The 19,051-nt window shown below is 38.6% G+C and overlaps 2 protein-coding genes across 2 annotated transcripts in view; both read left to right on the plus strand.

The window, feature by feature from the left end:
* LOC120857995 (inositol 1,4,5-triphosphate receptor associated 2) overlaps positions 1 to 2,645 on the plus strand; it is a 45,417-nt gene extending 42,772 nt beyond the window's left edge. The window contains exon 17 of the mRNA XM_040233904.1: positions 2,117 to 2,645. Coding sequence (XP_040089838.1) covers positions 2,117 to 2,291 — 175 coding nt within the window. The 3' untranslated portion in view covers positions 2,292 to 2,645. The remainder of the gene's footprint in view (positions 1 to 2,116) is intronic.
* A 24-nt stretch (positions 2,646 to 2,669) lies between these two features.
* IRAG2 (inositol 1,4,5-triphosphate receptor associated 2) overlaps positions 2,670 to 19,051 on the plus strand; it is a 53,371-nt gene continuing 36,989 nt past the window's right edge. The window contains 6 exon segments of the mRNA XM_040234590.1: positions 2,670 to 2,824; positions 10,040 to 10,101; positions 11,200 to 11,280; positions 12,192 to 12,288; positions 14,406 to 14,553; positions 15,320 to 15,401. Coding sequence (XP_040090524.1) covers positions 15,378 to 15,401 — 24 coding nt within the window. The 5' untranslated portion in view covers positions 2,670 to 2,824; positions 10,040 to 10,101; positions 11,200 to 11,280; ... (1 more) ...; positions 14,406 to 14,553; positions 15,320 to 15,377.

Raw genomic sequence — 19,051 nt, forward strand, 5'->3', positions numbered from 1 at the left:
TTTCTTGGATATGAAACGAAAGGCATAAGCAGTAAAAGAAAAAATATGCAAGTGAGTCTACATCAGACTAAAAAGCTTCCACACATCTGAGGATATAACAGAGTGAAGAGGTAACCTATTGAATGAGAGAAAATATTTGCAGAGCATGTATTTGAAAAGGGGTCAATATTCGAAATATGGAAGGAACTCCTACAACTCAGTAACAAGAAAAACCCAATTTAAAAATGGGCAAAAGAAGTGAATAGACCTTTTTACAAAAAAAGATATAAAATTGACCAACAAGTACATGAAAAGATGTTCAACATCATTAGTCATCAGGGTAATGCAAATAAAAACCACAATGAGTCATTCACAATGATGAATGAATCACACCTGTTTGGAACGCTATTATATTAAAAAAAAAAAAATCCCAAAAGATACCAAGTGTTTGTAAGTGTATAGAGAAATTGAAACCCTTGCATACTGTTGGTAGGAATTTAAAATGGTACAACTGCTATGGAAAATAGTTTGGAGGTTCTCAAAAAACTTAAAAATAGAATTACCATATGATCTAGCAGTCCCACTTCTGGGTATATATCCAAAAGGATTCAAATCCAAAATCTTGAAAAGATATTTGCACACTCATAATCACTGCAGCATTAGTCATAATAGCCAAGATGTGGAAGCATCTAAATGTTCATCTAGGATGAATAAATAAAGAAAATATGATATATACATACAATGAAATATTATTTACCTTTAAAAAGTTTTTGAAAGCTTTTTGAGAAAAGAAGGAAATTTGCCACAAATCTTAAAGATATTATGATAAGTGAAATAAACCAGTCACAGAAAGACAAATACTACAGGATTCCATTTACCTGAAGTATATGAAATAGACCTGTAGAAGCAGAGTAGAATGGTGGTTTCTAGGGGCTTGGGGAGGGGTGGGTGTAATTCAACAGATATAGTTTCAGTTGTGTAAGATGAATAAGTTCCAGAGATCTTTTGTACATCATTGTGCCTATAGTTAACAACACTGTATTGTACACTTTAAGGTATATATGGTAGATCTCAGTTTAAATGTTCTTACCACAATTTTTAAAAAAAGAAAAACCTGACTACATGCTATTGAACAATGCTGAACAGAATGTGTGTTTTGGTAGTTTTTATTTTTGGTTAGGGTTTTGTTTGCTGGCTTACCACAATGGTAAAGCATTCTCTGAGACCATTTTTGTCTCTCTTATGGTCCTTCTTGTAATCAAGGCTGGATTTATGTGAATGCACAATGGGATTCTGACTATGTATGAACATTTGAGAGGCACGCAAAAAGCCTAAACCTGACCATGTCTTCCTCACTGTTTTGAAACTCCTGAAGGATATCATTCCATTGAGCTAAGGTCCTTATTTTGGTCAAGTTGTTTCCAGAGAGTCATTGATGTATTAGTACATAGCATGGTTTAAATAATCTCATTAGCTAACAGATACATTTGTATGTCTTTTGAGGTTTAGGATTGGATCCAAAAGAGAGTAACATTACAACACCAAGAGATTTGGGGTGAGGAAGAAAGGGAGGGGGAAGACTTTAGAAAAGAGAAGACTGCAGTAGAAAGACCAACTGCTCACTTTTATCTATTCTTGGGAACAGCCCTTTCTGTGTTCGTGGCATGTATTTATACCATGATTGACAATTCTTAAGGAGAAAGGCTAATGTCATGAAGCAAAGTGTTTATTTCTTTTGTTCCCTCTTTTTTCTTTTCCCTTCTTCCTTTTTCCTTTTTTTTTTTTTTGAAAAAGCTAGATGTGATATGTAAATATTGCACCTGTCACAGTGACCTCATTGTGGTGCCAGTGTAGCTAAGAACTATGAATGTAGCTTGTGGGGAACTGAATATTCCAATGTAGAATAGGAACCTGTTTTTAATCTGTGAGTGAGGTTATTAGATTAAGTGAGCAATATAATTGCTTCAATTAAATTTCTATATTTGAGAAGCATTTATCTGTATGTAAATACTTTCACTTTTCCCTCTCATCTCTGAAGAACTGTATTAAGTTAGAACTTGTCATAACTTCTGAGGGTTAACTCTTGGTTGAAATGTCACTGACAGCTTGTGGTTGGGACTTTTTTTTTTAACTCCAGGAAGAAACAACTAGAAACCATCACACAACTACAAGAGGTTGCTGTCAAGCAGGAAGCCATCTTCAGGAAGCAGGTCCAAGAAGCCAGCCAGTGGTTGGAGGAGGCAGAGAAGCAGGTAGGGTGGCCTTTGACTGACTACATTACAGGCACAGGAAGTCTCCTCAGATGTCCTTAAAACCCTGAAGTAAAAATGGAGGAGGAAGCAAAAAAACAAAGAGGAACTGCGAAGTTCAGTCCCTCTCGACGAGCAGTGAGCGGAGGAAGTAAAGGGGGAGTTGTAAGAGGCGGTGTCAACAGCCTGCTGATGAAAGAGGCAACTTTGCAGAAAGAGGCAGCTTGACATATCAGGACTTTTGCCACCGTAGAAACAGCTCAGGCATACGAAGCGCATGCAAACACAGAATTGCAGAAGTTCAGTGGAGGCTTATCGCTTCCCTGAGAAGAAAAGCACATTTTCAGTTTCGTGTGCATAATCAGAGTGAGCATTCAGTTGCTTTCTTTCCCGGCCACCCTGCTAAAATCCAGCGTTAACTGTCGGTATCCAGGTGGAGGATGGAGATGGGGCAGCCCACACTGCCGGGGAAGAAGCGAAGCCTTCACTGCATAAATTAGAGGAAGCAATTTCAGATCAACGAAATCTCCAGACTATAAATACCGAGATAGTGAACACTTGCCAGACACTTGGGCAGAAGACAAGAAAACCAAAAAGTGAGTAGCCAATATTTGTTGTGTTCGAATTTAGTCCACTCTGAGGTGAGGGGCAAAAGGGCTACAGCCAATTGTCTTGATTCCAGCTACTGTATTATTACTGAACTCGTGGTATGAAATGGCTCTAGAAGGCAGAGTTATGGGCATTCACAGAGGTCTGCCTAGTGCTAAGAGGAAGAATTTAACCATTAACTTTCCCTTTTTGTTGTTTATGACTAGCTAGATTTTTCCATGACTGTTATTTCTTTAAAAATTAAACAAGTAGGAGGGAGGTTCAAGAGGGAGGGGACATATGTATACATACAGCCGATTCACATTGTTGCATGGCAGAAACTGACACAACTGTAAGGCAATTACCCTCCAATTAAAAATAAAAAATTAAAACTTCTCAATATCTGTAAATGTAAACATGGAAAAAAATCTTGTATGCCTGAAATAGTTGAATTTGCAAATTGTTTACATATTCTGCTCTGATTTTATTAGCCGGTTTATACCCATCACATGGTAGAAAAGGCCTGCCTCTCTGTTTTTTTTTCTTTTTTTCTATTTTCTTAAAAGCAATTATTTTAGGGTTGAGCAAAAATACTTATGAATTCAATGTGTATCAAAATATATGTGTGAAAAGTCTTTAAAAATGTTGAGGTGTTCTTTACATATATATATATATATATTGCTTTAAAAATTAGAATATTGTAATTTTTCTGTATTACCTAAAAGTGGAGAAATGTTTACTGAGGATTTGGGTGAGAAGACAGTTGTCAAATGACAGATGTCAGATTATTTTTAAGCTTATTTTATTCTAGAATTATAGTTCAATAAAAGTAAAGCATATATACATATAAAACCACTTATCAGACAAATGCTTTTGTTCAACCAGCTTCTTGTTCTAGCTGTATAAATGTTCCCTTTATAGAAAGTTACTGGTTTGGGTCATAACTAACTATAAGCTTAAGGTAAGCTAGAGATGGAAATTTTCCAACTTGTGTTTATTTTGGATTTATTGTACCCTTTCTGCTGTTATCTGAGAAAGCTGTTTAAGCATTTAAAGGAATTGGCTAGTTCTAAAATAGCAACGGTTGTTCAACACTTCATTATTATTATTATTTCTATGCCTTGTAGCACTTGCTCATTTTCAGTAACTCTAAGTATCATTTTACTGTCAGACAATGTAAAGCGTGTTTAAGTTATGTAATCTATATGTTATTTTTTGTATTGCTCAGAGGGCACTGGAAAAGGTCCCCTTGTGATTAGAGTTGTTCATTTTGAGACATGAATGTGCCTTCATTAAGGCATTCCAAAGTTGGTTTATAGTTTGTTTGCTTTAGATGCTATGCTTTGAGCTCTAATCTTTCGATCCAGTTATATTTATCCTTTGGTTAAATCATTATTACACCTCACAGTTTTGTAAAATGAAAAATGTATCCCTTCCTCTATTGGTCTGTAGTGACTTCTTGGAAAGGCCAAGTTTTATAACTTATTCCAAAATATACATTCTTAATATTATGAACTTGTTCTTGTCTTCCCCCAGTGTATACTCAGGGGATAATTGGTCCAAATATCATTTAAAACAGAATATGAAAGCTACCCTGGGTGGGATGCATGTATTTTTGTCTGGCTAGATAAAGTAGGATAAATGCTTCCTTTCTGTCTTGAATTGCTCTCTGCATATGATACAGCATTGCTGTATCAACTCCTTCACTTGCTAGTACTTTTTGTTCCCCTAAGAAGGCATGCCTATCAAAGTTTTGTTCTGATGACCTTTTGCTTATGAAGATCTTTCTAACAACACCCTGAAAAAATAAACCTTTGCAAGAAGAGGGAAATTTGGGTGGCACATATTTTCAAGAAGCCTGTGGAGAAGATTTTCCAGATAGACTGTGAACAGATGTCAGTGAGCTAGGACAATTATCACACAAACACATCCTCACACATTCCACCATGACCACTACTACCACATACTGTCTGAATTCTGACTCAGACGTTTGAATTCTGAGTCAGAAAACAAAACTATTTAAATACATTTTGTTCTTGTGAAACTGTCTGGTTAGCTTTATAAATTCTTTAAATGTCATGGCAGTTGCTCTCTGCTGTACCTAAGAAACGTTCATTAGCACGTTGTGTGGGGATGCAGTTGTTTAGTCCAAAATTTTAGGTTAATGACAGTGGTCTCAAATTGGAAGTAGGAAGTTGTTTATGACATTTGATGAGATGCCCTGAATTTACTGTTGACTGAGAAAATTGTTCAAATTTTCAATTGCCACCAGGACTGGACTGATTTATGAGGTAATTAGTATACTCACTTGTCCTCCTGAAATATGCCATTAGAATTATTAAATGTCTTGAATGGTAGCATGCATTCTTTCTTCTGTTTTTTCGTATGTATCTCTTAAGTATCTTATTAACAAGGGCAATACTGGATGTGTAAATGAATGTTTGCTTTGAAAATGAAGTGGATAAAGCTTCTTAGATCTGGAGTATGCATACAGCATATTAGGGTGAATCTGATGTGCAGGAAACAGAGACTAAATGATCTAATCTAAGCTATCATCCCTTTATTATTCATCCATTTTTTTACCCCATCTACATAAAATCTTCAGAGACTTGCTCATACAATAGACAGTGAGTGAAACCATAAATAATTCCTTTAGAAGGCATAAATATCTCTTTGGGGAAAGAGCCTGAGAAGCTCCTGTATAGTATAATTCTGTATTTGAACATAGTATCTGACATGAACTTTAGAATAGGCTTTCACCTAGATGAGCTCACTGGAAATTCTCTTCCAGCTTCTACACTTAGCATGGAAGGCATGATGTATAGGGCAGATATCAGTCTTACAGCTTTGAGGTTGAATGTGGTTGTGTACTGAGCAAGTAAAACACAAGAGTGAAATGAGACTGGAAGGGGAATTTAGGTGATGGAGATACTCAAAGATAGGTGTTGGGATGAGGACCAAGGAGAGAGCAAGATTAAAACATGGCTTGCTGGACAGTTCTGATGGGATGCAGGCCTCTATTGTCCCAGAGGAAAAATGCATGAATGGATGAAATAATCTAGGAGAAAGTATTGCAGTGATAAAGAGCATGCTGCTGCTAAGTCACTTCGGTCGTGTGAAAATCCCATGGATGGAGGAGCCTGGTGAACTGCAGTCCATGGGGTTGCTAAGAGTTGGACATGACTGAGTGACTTCACTTTCGCTTTTCACTTTCATCCATTGGAGAAGGAAATGGCAACCCACTCCAGTGTTCTTGCCTGGAGAATCCCAGGGACGGCGGAGCCTGGTGGAGTTAAGTGACAGAGTCGGATAAAGAGCATAGGATTTGAAGTTAAACAAACCTGTGTTCTGATTCTAAGTCTACAAAAGACTTTTATAAATTTGGGCAACTCTCTACCTCTCCAAACCTCAGTATCTTCTTCCAGAAAATGCCAGAGTTCTTAATTTATAAATGCTGTAACAAAAGCACAACAGCAGCTAGTGAGTGGTTGGCCATACTGGGTAAGATCTGTTCTGCAGGAGTATGTTTCTATATGTAAACTGCCTCGTTCACAGTTGACTAATGGGTGAAGACATGTGAGAACAATATGGACGTTTCATTCAGTTTACCTGGGCATAGAATCTGGATTGGTAGGAACAGAACTATAACCTTCAGTAGCAAAGGAAAAAACCCTCAGCTTGGCTGCTGACAGGCAGCAAGAGGCTTTCAGCTTTATTTTAAGAAAATTAAAAACAAGTGTCTGCACCTGGGCCTCCCTTGCAGAGGAGCGCTGTCCCAGCCCCGGCCGAGCTCTGCTCCGTGGCAGACTGTATTCCCGCCTGCATTTATTTCAGCCTCACAGTCTCCAAGTTCCACTTTCACATGCATTTTCTCAGCACCCCAGCAGCTGTGCCACTTAAAGTGTGACCAGCATTTCCACTCCATTGTTTTTGTTCATTCTAGGATTCTGGAGTCAGCCTTCAGCCATTTTAAGTCGTATGTCTCAGTGATCTAAGTTATCTTCCCTGGTACTAATGACAATTGTGTTCACTAGTGCTTGGGTTACAATGTTGCATATACATTTTTAGTGGTCTCTTCCTAGCCCTGTTTATCTCATAAGCTCCATTATTTTTGTTCTTGTTGTAGTTTTTATTTATTTTAAAATTTTATTTCTTTTTGCCTGCACTGGGTCTTGCTTACAGCACGAGGGCTTTCTCAAGTTGTGGCGAGCAGAGGGGCTATTCTCTAGTTGTGGTACACAGGCTTCTCATTGTGGTGGCTTCTCTTTTTTGCAGAGCATGGGCTCTAAAGCCCAAGCTTAGTGGTTGTGGCCCATGGGCTTAGTGGCTCTGTGGTATGTGGGTTGTTTCCAGACCCTGGATCCAACTTGTGTCTCCTGCATTGGCAGGCAGATTCTTAACCACGGGGCCACTAGGGAAGCCTTGTTGTAGTTTTTAAATTCTTAGTTATTGCTGAGTAATTAGTATATCATGAAACGTTCAGATCTTAAGTGTACTGTGGAACCAGTTTGACAAGTGCACATGGAAACACAGAACTTCAATAACCCCAGAAACTTCCTTTGTGTTACTTCCTCTTCTACCTTCCCCACCACCAGGAGGAACCACTGATCTGATTTCTATCATCAGTGGGTTCTAGATGGGTTCTAGAATTTAGGCTGTTCTAGAATTGAGTTGTGTAGTATAAACTTTTGTGTGCTTCTGGTTGAGTTACATTGAGTTACATTATTTTGTAAGAACATTGCACAATATGATTATCTTTTCTCCTTTTATTGGACGTCTAAATTATTTCCAGTTGTGGGTCTGTGTGTGGACCTGTGGGTTTTTTTTTAACCTAGGATAACTATCTAGGAGCAGAGATATTAGAACATAGTATAGCTGTAACTTTAACATCTTTAGAAACTGCAAACAGTTTTCATAGTGCTTGGAGCCTTTCATGCTCCTTCCAGCAGTGTATGGGGGTTCCAGGTATCTGGTTTTAATTTGTTGGGTTGATTGGCCATTGTTGTATTTCTTCTTTGTGAGCTACCTAAATCTTTTGCCCTTTTCCAAGTTAAGTCCCGTGTCCTTCTGTTATTGAGTTGTAGAATTTCTTTTCTTTATATATTTTGAATACAAGAACTTTGACAGATATATGTGTTGTGAGTTATTTTCCTCTAGTCTGTGGTTTTCAAAGAACTTTAATATTTTTAGTGCACAATTTAATAGAACACTCAGATGCTATGAAGTCCATAGTCCATAAATGTTAACGCTTGTTGATAACTGACATTATCATGGCTCAGTATCATGGTCTTGATTTTCAACAGCCAATTAATTGCAGTGTCTTAGTGCATAATCATTTAGAAAGTTGTTTTATTTCAGCTTCCTTCAAAGGCTGAATGTATCCAAGACAACTGGTCTCATCCTACATCACAGATGGCAACAGCAGGGGATACAGTGGTCATTGTTTTACTTGCTTCCATGTAAAACCTAAATGTCCTAGAGACATGGCAGGTTCAACTCCAAACACATGAAGAATGCAAAGATTCATGCAAATTAAGGTCATAAGCCAGCTTGTTTTGCCTTGTGAAACATATGAAAATCGTTGCTACCCATTGCACAAAACATCTGTTGAAATGAGGTTTACAGCTTGAATGTTTTGAGATTGACTGTTTCTAAAACCCAAGATTGCCTGATGGGAAAGCAGATGGGCAATTTAGACAGTCTTATACTAACTCGTTATTTCTTCTGAAACACAAACTTAATTTAGAAATTCAAAGACAGTGTATTGAGATATACAACTTGAGAAGTATAATGTTGGAAACTGGTTAAGAGAACAGAGCCTTACTTTGGAAAACTGATTAGGACAGAGCCTTATTTCTTAATATAGTAAACACAAGGACTTTTTAAAGAAATTGAATCTATACTTGAGTTCTAAGTATTCAGAATTTAATTCTTTAAAATTACTTAAATATGTTAAAATCGTTTAAAAATATATTATCCTCCTTGTGGGCCTCATAAACACTGTCAAGCTTAGTTGAAAAACATTAGTTTTACCAAAAAAAATTCATATAAAATAAATTTTACATCGGTAATTTTCCACAAATTAGAGCTTTTCAAGCTTTTTTCCCTGGAAAATATTTATAATTAGATTTTGTACTTTTCACATGTATTAGCATTATTTCCTATGGCTCAGAATTTCTTCAGGCTACTGAGATATAAAACTGTTGGTCTTTAAAATAAGAAACACCAGATTTCTGTGTGTTTTGGACACCAGAGTATCTGCTGTTAATTTTCCTGGCTCTTAGTGACTTTTTTTTTAAGTGGCAGCTATTAATATGCCTCCATCTAGCAGAGCTTCCTACCCTCATTTAATTTTTGTTTTTAATCATCTGTGGGCTGAGAAAACAGTCAAGCTTGTGAGAATTATGTATAAATTCCGAGCCCATTATCTGAGTGAAGTATAGGACTTGCCACGTGAATAAAGGACATGGATATCAACATTTATTTTGGTGGTTCCAATGATTTCAGCCTATTTTCTGGTTCTTGGCTACTTTTCAAAGAGTATGGATTGTCAAATAAGAAATATGTTACTATTTAACTTAAAAGTTAAATAGGTGTTTTTCTCACTTTCATGATTTCAGAGATGAGAATTTGAAAGTTTCTGGGAAGCAGATTTTCAGTTAAGTAGAGAGACAAATATTTTTAATTTCACAAAAGAGGATGGCGAATGGAGCACTGTCCTGTGAGTCTGATCTTAGCTCCATGAATAGTCAGTTACGTACTTCAGTCCTCCGGACATCAGTGTCCTCATGGTCTCACACCTGCTTATAGGAGTCTGGGGTTCTGTGGCTCTGTTTCCAGGGCTTCCTTTCCTTGTAGCTTGAGCAGAGGCTAGTTAAAGAGACAATTTCCCCACGGGTAGGAGTTTGGATGGAGTGACCTCTGAGGTGTATTCCCTTTTAACATGAATACTTCTGTGAGTCACTTGTAGAAGATAATTCCCTTGCATTGATCGGGTTAATTTTAAATACTCAAGGGCAATAGTAGTTTAGTTGCTCTCACCTGTGTTGTTTTGCTTTCCCAGTTTGATGAGTCTTGAGTTGAGAACATCATTCTCAAAAGCCACTGTTTTCTCTCTCCTTTCCTCAGGCCCCAGATTTAAAGCTGTTAAAAGTTTATGAAATGCATAAAGCGGGGCGGTTTCCAAATTGTCATATTAAGCTGGTTATACATTCTCTTTATAGCAACAATTCAGCCACTAAGAAAGAAGTTAATTAAAGGACAACTTCATGGCTTGCTATTTCAGGTAAAAAACAGAAAGACCCAAACCCCTGTGATATTTGTTTACTGCGGGGAAGTTGTCCAGTTGGTGTAAGATTTTGAAGCTGTTATAATATATAATAATTTTAGTCATAGAGTTAAATAATTGACTTAGAAAAAGATGCTCTGGTGAACTTTGTCCTCTCATGCATTTTTGAAAGCATTTCGCAAAACAGGAGAGAACACTCATCAGTGAGTGGTTCCTAATAACATCTTTTAGAGAGGAAGCACCTCAGAATTTACTGTATCCATTAGCAAAGGGCCAGTTTTCTAAGCTTAGTCATCTCCCTTCTGAGACTCTTGAGTAGGCTTTGGTGGTGGTTGTCTCTTTTCTTTCCTGTTCGAACAAAGCTCTCAACTCCTTTCTGTCTGGATATCTCAGGATATCCATGGTGGAGTTAAATGTGTTTCTTTCTCTTATGACACTTGGTGAATTTCTCCTTTCTGTTCATAAATGAAGAACATAAGGAACAGTAAGATTGGCACTGGAGGGAAGGGGCTGGAGGAGGAAAGAGAGAAGGGTGACATTTGCATGTATTTGTTCCCAGGGCATAATACAGGAACATCTGTTTAAGCAGAAAAAAATTCATGTCAGAGATTAAGCTAGGCAGAGTGCCTAAAAAGCCCCTTACAGTAAGTAAGTTGAACAGGAAAAATCTCCATATATAAATGTGCTTTAATCATCTCAAGAACACCAGTTTTCTATTATAATGTAACTGATAGATATGTATCTACCTCTTCGAGGAAAGTCACAGTTTTATTGCTATAAAATTTTCACAGACACCGTTTTCACTACTCTGAGTTATGTCTCCAACAAGCTTCTTTGGCCTCTGGCTGAAGATTTCAATGACAAAGCCATTTAGTTTCCTGTTACCGATCCTTGAATTTCATTCCTAGAATAAGTAATGGGGAAAATGCAATGAGAAGCTTACTGTTATAAACTTGTTCCCTTAATGTAAAATACAAGATAAATAACTAGTCTATTTTCTCCCCCTCAGTTAACATCACATCTTTAATGTGTTCTGTATCTGTGACTCTTCCATCATCCTATTTTTGAATATACTCTACCATTTTCTCATGACAGAGCTGTTTAGATGAGGAATTTCCTCACTGTGATCCCTTGTCCTGCACAGAAAGAATTCATCAATTTCTCCAGGAACAGCTGGTAAGTTTCAGCTTTTTGAAACTATTTTAGTGCCAGTTGTGAACCTACTGTGCGTGTATTTGTCAGTTAGACCTCTATGCTAATTTTCTTGAGAGATTATCAGGTGAAGCAAGATACCTGTGTTCTTTTCTTTTTAAGGTTTGAATGCCTGATTTTACTTTTTATTTAAGATTCATTTGTTGTTTATTTTTGGCTGTGCTGGGTCTTCATTGCTGTGTGTAGGCTTTCTCTGGCTGCGGCGAGCAGGGGAGCAGGTGCTGCTCTTCTTTGAGGTGTACGGGCATCTCACTGTGGTGGCTTCCCCTGTGCCTCCCTTCAGCCTCTAGGTGTGAGGTCCTCAGTAGTTGGTTCCAAAGCTGGAGTGCTGACTCAGTAGTTGGGGTGCATGGGCTGAGTTGTCCTGTTGAACGTGGGACCTTCCCAGATCAGGAATCGAACCTGTCTCTCCTGCTTTAGCAGTCGGAGTCTTAACCACTAGACCACCAGGGAAGCCCTATTTTTCTTTTCTTTATTATGTGCACACACACAATTCTGATAGGCCCTAGGAAATGGTACTATTTAAAGCTTTTTGATTATAGTATCATAAAGAAGAATTATATAACCACACTTGCCCCTCATATTTCTTTCCCCCAAACTTTTGTTTATATGAAAGTGTTTATTATTGGGAATTGGTGTTACCATTCTATTAAATTATTGAAGAGTAATTTTTAATAAGTATTACATCTTACTCATAAGGTATACATCTCAATTCAGAGCATGAAAGCTTTGTTACTTTGATGTCATTTCTTTTCTTCTTGATCTCTCTTGTGGGAGGACAATAATATTCTTTCTGATTCTGGAGATGAAAAGAGTAGATTATGAAATATGTTACAGCCCTTTGGAAAGCTAATAGTACTTGATTTTCTGTTCAGAAGCAGCATTGCCATAAAAGATTTAGCAGTCCAGAAACAAGAATACATCAGCTACCCTTGGCCTTCAAACACACATGCTGGTACACACCTCTGCTAGGTAAGCGTGGATGGCCCCTCTCCCATACCCTGTTAGACGCCAGTGGAGGTGGGGTTTTTTTTGAAAGGGAAAATAATCAGTTATTGGGAAGACTGGCTGCAAAAGGGAATGGGAACCCACTCCAGTATTCTTGCCTGGAAAAGCTTATGGACAGAGGAGCCTGGTGGGCTACAGTCCATGGGGTCTCAGAGAGTTGGACATGACTTAGTGACTAAACAACAACAATATATAGCAAAGGTTGTTGAAAGCTTATATGTTTATCCCTGAATTCAGTCAGTCAACTTATATTTGAACACCTACTCTGTGTAAGGTACTGTATTATATATTAATATAATAAAGAGTAATCCCTAAAATAGCTTACAGATTATGAAGGGAAGTAAGACTTGGGGTCAGAGAAGGCTCTGCAGAAGAAACGAGTGTTTAACTGGGCACCGAAAGACAAGTTGCATTTGGAAGAGCAAAAAGCATGGGAAAGAGTATTCCAATGGAGAAAGTAACAGAGTTGGGGGAAAAGAAGAATGCAAAGCTGTAAGAGAAGAGTTCAAGCTGGACAAGTCACTTTGGAAATAAGAGGACTTGGGTCAGGATATAGTAGAATGTAAGTTTGGAGCAGGTTCACGTCAATGCCAGGCTAAGGAGAATGAACCTTATCTTAGGAGATGCTCAAAACCGGGGCATCTCTCATCACAACATAGATGTGCTTTGAAAGTAAAAGTTAATGGTTGGTTCAGAAAGGATAAAAGAAATGGATGATAAAATATCTTTAAGAAGAAATAAAAAGTAAGTAGAATGATAGGTGGATCATTTCAACTAGAAAAGGGAAAACTGCCACCACAGCTAACCAGTTCATGTAGGACAATAGATGAGCACTTGCTCTCTAGGGATGATGTTACCCACAGGAACTCAGTGATCACAACAAGAGCACTGAAGGAGAGCCCCCTATGTGCCAGGCATAGGTCTCTGCTCGGAGCATACCTCTTAATTCCTTTAATCCTCACTATATCCCTGTGAGGTAGATGCTACTGTAATTGCCATTTTAGAAATAAGGTAACAGGAACATTGAGTTAGGAACTTGCCTCAGGTCACGTGGCACTTCATGTGTAAGTAAACTGGGGCTCAGAGTGGGTTAGTTATTTACCTGAGATCTTCCCTGGTGGCTCAGACTACCGGTAAAGCGTCTGCCTGCAATGGGGGAGACCCGGGTTCGATTCCTGGGTCAGGAAGATCCCCTGGAGAAGGAAATGGAAATCCACTCCAGCACTCTTGCCTGGAAAATCCCATGGACGGAGGAGCCTGATAGGCTACAGTCCAGGGGGTCGCAAAGAGTCAGACATGACTGAGCGACTTCACTTTTGCAAAACTATACATGGTAGAGTCAGGCTTTGAATAGAGCATCGTGATTGATTCCAAAGTCTATGTTTTTTTCTATTAAATTCTGCTGCTTCTTGTACTCAGAAAAACATAACAAGATAGTTTCCACACCCAGAAAAAATTGTCATCCTATTTCCTGCACTCTCTAATGGACAGGGAAGTCTGCTGTGCTGCAGTCCATACGGTCTCATCCATAAGAGTCGGACACGACTTAGAGCTGAACGACAAAAACAAAGACAATGTCAAACTATTTTCTCTTCAGCAGTTAGTAAACTGTTTCTGTAAAGAGCCAGATAGTAAATATTTGAAGTTTTGCAGGCTATATGGTTTCTGCAACAACTACTCAGCTTTGCTGTTGTAGCACACAAGCAACCAACCTTGGATGATGCTGGATGAATGGCTGTGGCTATGTCCCAATAAAACTTTATTTACAAAAACAGGTGGCTGGCTGGATTTTGTTTGTAACAGCAAGTTGTTGTTGAAACCTCTAGTTGCTTACTAGGCAAGGATTTCTATTTCCCCTCCTCCACCCACACTCCTCCTTGAAAAAAAGAAAGGCATGAAAATTTAGGGGGTGGAGGATTATGTTAAAATATTAATAAAACTGAATTGATTTTTGCTGTCTCAGAAATGGCCTCATCTCCAAAGAAGAAATTTTTGGAGAGTCCCTCCAAAGATTTTGAATTTTGTGGCATCTGCATTTGAACCATTAATTTCTATTTTTATTTTTTTCTCTTCTAATGCAGATGCCTTGCATCTGGATAGTTTTACAGCAGTTCCAAGACTAGAACTGACACCTTTCTCATGTGTGACCAACCTAATCCATGCTTCACATGAAAGGCCCAGATATGAAGAAATAGAGGATTGTGCTTTGGCTGTGACTGAAAGACACAGGTAAGCTAAAAGGGCAGACTGTACTTATTCTGCTTTTCAGGGTGGGGGGGTGGCCTCTTTTCGTTGCCTACCTTTTTAATCAGTTAGATTTTCATATCCTCAGATTGTAACACCTTTATTGTGGAATTTTTATTGTGTAACTTGCCTAACTGTCTGAAAATCAATAATTTAAAACAAAGATACCTCTATAGTTTGCTCCATAGCTCTTTTGAATTTCCTAATATCCATCCTAAAAGTGTAAAAGATAAATTAAGCCATTTAAAATGTTTCCCAGTTTTTAGGAATATATTGTGTACTGCTAAGTTAACTTATTCTGCTAGGTTTTGATCATAATTCTATTCCTTCACACTCCAGGCGAATAAGTCTTTGAGAATCTACCCCTGTGCCCCTCTTCCTGCACCCAAAGCTCCTCTGAGTTTACTCAACTTTCTAAGTACACAGATGGATCTTCCTTAGGAAAAGTTCAGAAAAGTCAGTGGAATTTGTGAGCACTGTCCACTCCACTGAAATTTCCTATCTGTACCAAGGGGTCACGAAGTGAGACTTTGAATTGCAAATACTTCATTTTCATTTGGGGCTGGATTCCCTATGGTTCTAACCTCTCTCTGATGGAACTTGGAGCTCTCTTTCATCATGTCTCACTGAAGGCATGAACTTAATTAGATATTTGGTAAAATTGGGGTGGGGAAGATACATGGTAGATTAGTATCTGCTAAAATTTGCAATTTTTCCACTTGTAGTAAGGAGCTTTACTTTGTGTTGTTAGGTGCCCTGGCCCTTCAGCTGGTCCCCACCCAGGAACAGAGCTTTCAGGTTGCATCAGGATGAATAATGACCTAAATATGGAAGTGAGTACTGGACTATATTTCAGCTTCATTTTTTAGCTCTCCCATATCCTGATCCTCTTCCATGGGGGTTCTTTTTTTTTTTTTTAAGTATTATAGACTCATAAGTATTATAGACTCTTTCAAGTACAAGTCTTATATCACAAAATTCAGATGCATGAGAAATGTCTGTCTACCTTTGATGCCATGTGGGGAGCTTTCTACCTTCTACTATAGTATAAACTCAAGAAAATATAAACAAAAGGATATTTTCATGATGTGTGATGAACTTTTTGTTTGAGAGGTGGAGTTCGGGACTTAAATTCTCTGTTAACTGCAAGAAGTCTCAGGTCTCATTGACTCTCTGAGAATTGAGGTCAAGGCTAGATAATTTTTGAGGTGTCGTACTTTGCTCTACAAAGGCAATGCCCAAGGAGCAATCACTGCCTCAGAGGTTCATAGTACTTCTTCTGTATCCGAGAAGAGACTACTAAGTAGCTGACGAACTAAAAAAGTGAACGTGATGGTAACTCAGAGATGTCCGATTCTCTGTGACTCCATGGACTGTAGCCTGCCGAGTTCCTCTGTCCATGGGATTTTCCAGGCAAGGATACTGGAGTGGGTAGCCATTTCCTTCTCCAGGGGATTTTCCTCGCCTCGAACCTGGGTCTCCTGCGTTTGTAGGCAGATTCTTTACCATCTGTCACCAGGGAATCCCCAGGTCACTGAGGGCTCAGGTAAATACCCCAGGTCATGGAGATGTGTCTGAAGTACCTTTCTCTGTCAGCAGGCTGAGGCCGAGGGAACATGATCTTCTCAACCAAATGGAATAGACTGTTCTGTTTCAGAATCTGAAAATCCATCATCCTTTTTTTTTTTAAAAGATTTATTGTGATATATTTCTCATATCAAACAGTTCATCAATTAAAATTGTTCAATTAAATGTTCTTAAAAATATTCAGAGTTGTGTAACCATCACCACAATCAACTTCTGAATGTTTTGATGCTCCTAGAAGCATGATTATTAGGAGTCTATTCCTACCTCTGACCCCTACCCCGACTCCCACCCCGCCCCACTCTCGGCAGCCACTAATCTACTTTCTGCCTCTATAGATTTGCCTGTTCTGGCTATCTCATGAATGGAAGAACACAATACTTCTTGTATTGTGACTTCTTGTGACTAGCTTCTTTCATTTAGTATGTTTTTAAGGCTCATCCATCTTTGTAGCACGTCATCAACACTTCCTTTTTATGACCACATGTTACACTGTATGAATGTGCTATGTGTTGTTCATGCATTCACCACTGATAAACGCTTGAGTTATTTCTACTTTTTATCATGAACAACATCACTATGAACGTTGATGTAAAACATTTTGTGTAAATAAATATGTTTTCAGATCTTCTGAGTATACATCTGCTGTGACGCGTGTGCTCAGTGATTTCTGACTCTTTGTGACCCCATGGACTGTAGTCCACCAGGCTCCTCTGTCCATGAAATTTTCCAGGCAAGAATACTGGAGTGAGTTGCCATTCCTCCTCCAGGGGATCTTCCTGACCCAGGGATTCAACCTGTGTTTCTTGCATCTCCTGCATTGGCAGGCAGATTCTTTACCACTGTGCCACCTGGGGTACCCCATATATCTACAAGTGGAATTATTGCACCATATAGGCTTGGTGGCGCAGAGGTTAAAGCGTCTGCCTCCAATGTGGGAGACCCAGGTTCTATCCCTGGGTCAGGAAGATCCCCTGGAGAAGGAAAAGGTAACCCACTCCAGTATTCTTGCCTGGAGAATCCCATGGACAGGGGAGCTTGGCGGGCTACAGTCCCTGGAATCACAAAGAGTTGGACATGACTGAGCGACTAAGCACAGCACATGGTCACTCTATGTTTAACACTTTGAGGAGTTAAAATCTGCAAAGCAGATTTCCAAAGCAGCTATACCATTTTACATTCTCACCAATAGTGTATGAAGATTTCAATTTCTCTATATTCTTATCAACCCTTGTCTATCCTTTTTTCTTAGTTTACTTAGAAAATGTTTTTATCTTATACTAGAACATAGTTGATTTAAAACATGTTAGTTTCAGGTGTACAGCAAAGTGATTCAGCTATACATATACATGTACTTTTTTTTTTTTGGTCTTTTTAATTATAGGCATCAGTGGATGCAAAGTTGTATCTGATTGTGGTTTTCATATGCATTTCCTTAATGACGAATGACGTTGAACATCTTCTCATGTACTCATTGGCCATATGTGTATCTTCTTTAGAGATATGTCAACAGATCATTTTTTGCCCACTGGGGGAAAAAATGAGTTTGTTTTTTAATTGAGTTATACAAGTTGTTCTTATTCTTCTGTTTAAGTGTGTGTATCTGACGTTTTCCTGTCCCTTAGTACCCCATCCTAGTTAAGAGAAGGTTAAGAGAAGTTAAGAGTAGTTAAGAGAAGGAAAGAAAAAGGAAATGAATCTGTTTTGCTATTACTTAGCAGTTCTTGTAAAGTTTTAATAAAGGAAGTTGAACTTGGAAGCTTACAGGATGTCTGGTTATTAGTAATTTCCCTTTTATCTGGTATTGATTTCACCAAGAACATGAAAGGAACCAGCATTAGTTGTCTACCAGGTACACAACTGTAGGAAAGCATTTCTATATACTAATTTTGTCTACAACTTTGAATGGTATTCTCTGCTTCTGCCATCAAGGCAACTGAAATTCAGAGAGGTTAAATAACTTAACCAGGATCACTCAACTAGTAAGTAGCAAACCTGAGCTGCAAATTCAGGTTTGTCAAGCTTCAAAGATTAACCGCTTCTTACAACTCCTCTTATACAACATTGAATTTAGACATTGCAATCGTGATAATTACTCATAGTTACCTTGAAAGTAGTTTTTTGGCTGAGAAACAAATGTGCTTCCTTATGTATCAAAAAGGAGCTCCTAACCCATCCTTATTAGAATATGTGACCAAGTTACTTTTTATTATTTATTCACCATCAGGTGTTAGTTGTGTTATGTGGGATCTTTCGTTGTGGCAAGTGGGAGTCTCTCTGATTGTGCCATGCGGGCTCAGTAATTGCGGTAGGTGGGCTTAGCTGCCTCATGGCATATGGGATCTTAGTTCCCTGACCAGGGATAGAACGAGTCCCCTGCCTTAGGAAGCAGATTCTTAACCTCAGGACTAGCAGGGAAGTCCCAGTTATTTTGTCTTGACACCCAGGAAGAAATAGGAGCTAACAGAGAACACAGGTCAAATGCTCCTGGGGAAATATAGAGATTCCCTGAAGGTTTTCTGCTGCCTCTGAGCCATGTCTTCCGCAGACCCCAGGAACTAGCTTGTCAGGCGCACCCTGCGGCTGTTCTCAACTGTTTCCACCATTTCCGTTTTCCTCTGCTTCGCTGAAGAATCCTTGCAGCCTGTTCACTCCCTCATGCCTGTCCGCTGAGCAACTCCCCACCCCCTACCCTGTCATCCCTCCCACACCCATCTCTTAAACAAATACAGTGCTCTCCTTAGACAGTGCTTGTCAAAGCATTCTCATTAATAAGAATTAAAATTAAATATGAGATTAAAATTACAAAGCATATAATCCACGTGCATCCCAGTGACCTATAAATCGTGTTTCCTTAACTCTTCAGCTTCAAACTTTCAGAATTTTATCCCTCTCGAGG

Source organism: Oryx dammah, unplaced genomic scaffold, assembly GCF_014754425.2.
Source record: "Oryx dammah isolate SB20612 unplaced genomic scaffold, SCBI_Odam_1.1 HiC_scaffold_29, whole genome shotgun sequence".
Classification (NCBI taxonomy): domain Eukaryota; kingdom Metazoa; phylum Chordata; class Mammalia; order Artiodactyla; family Bovidae; genus Oryx; species Oryx dammah.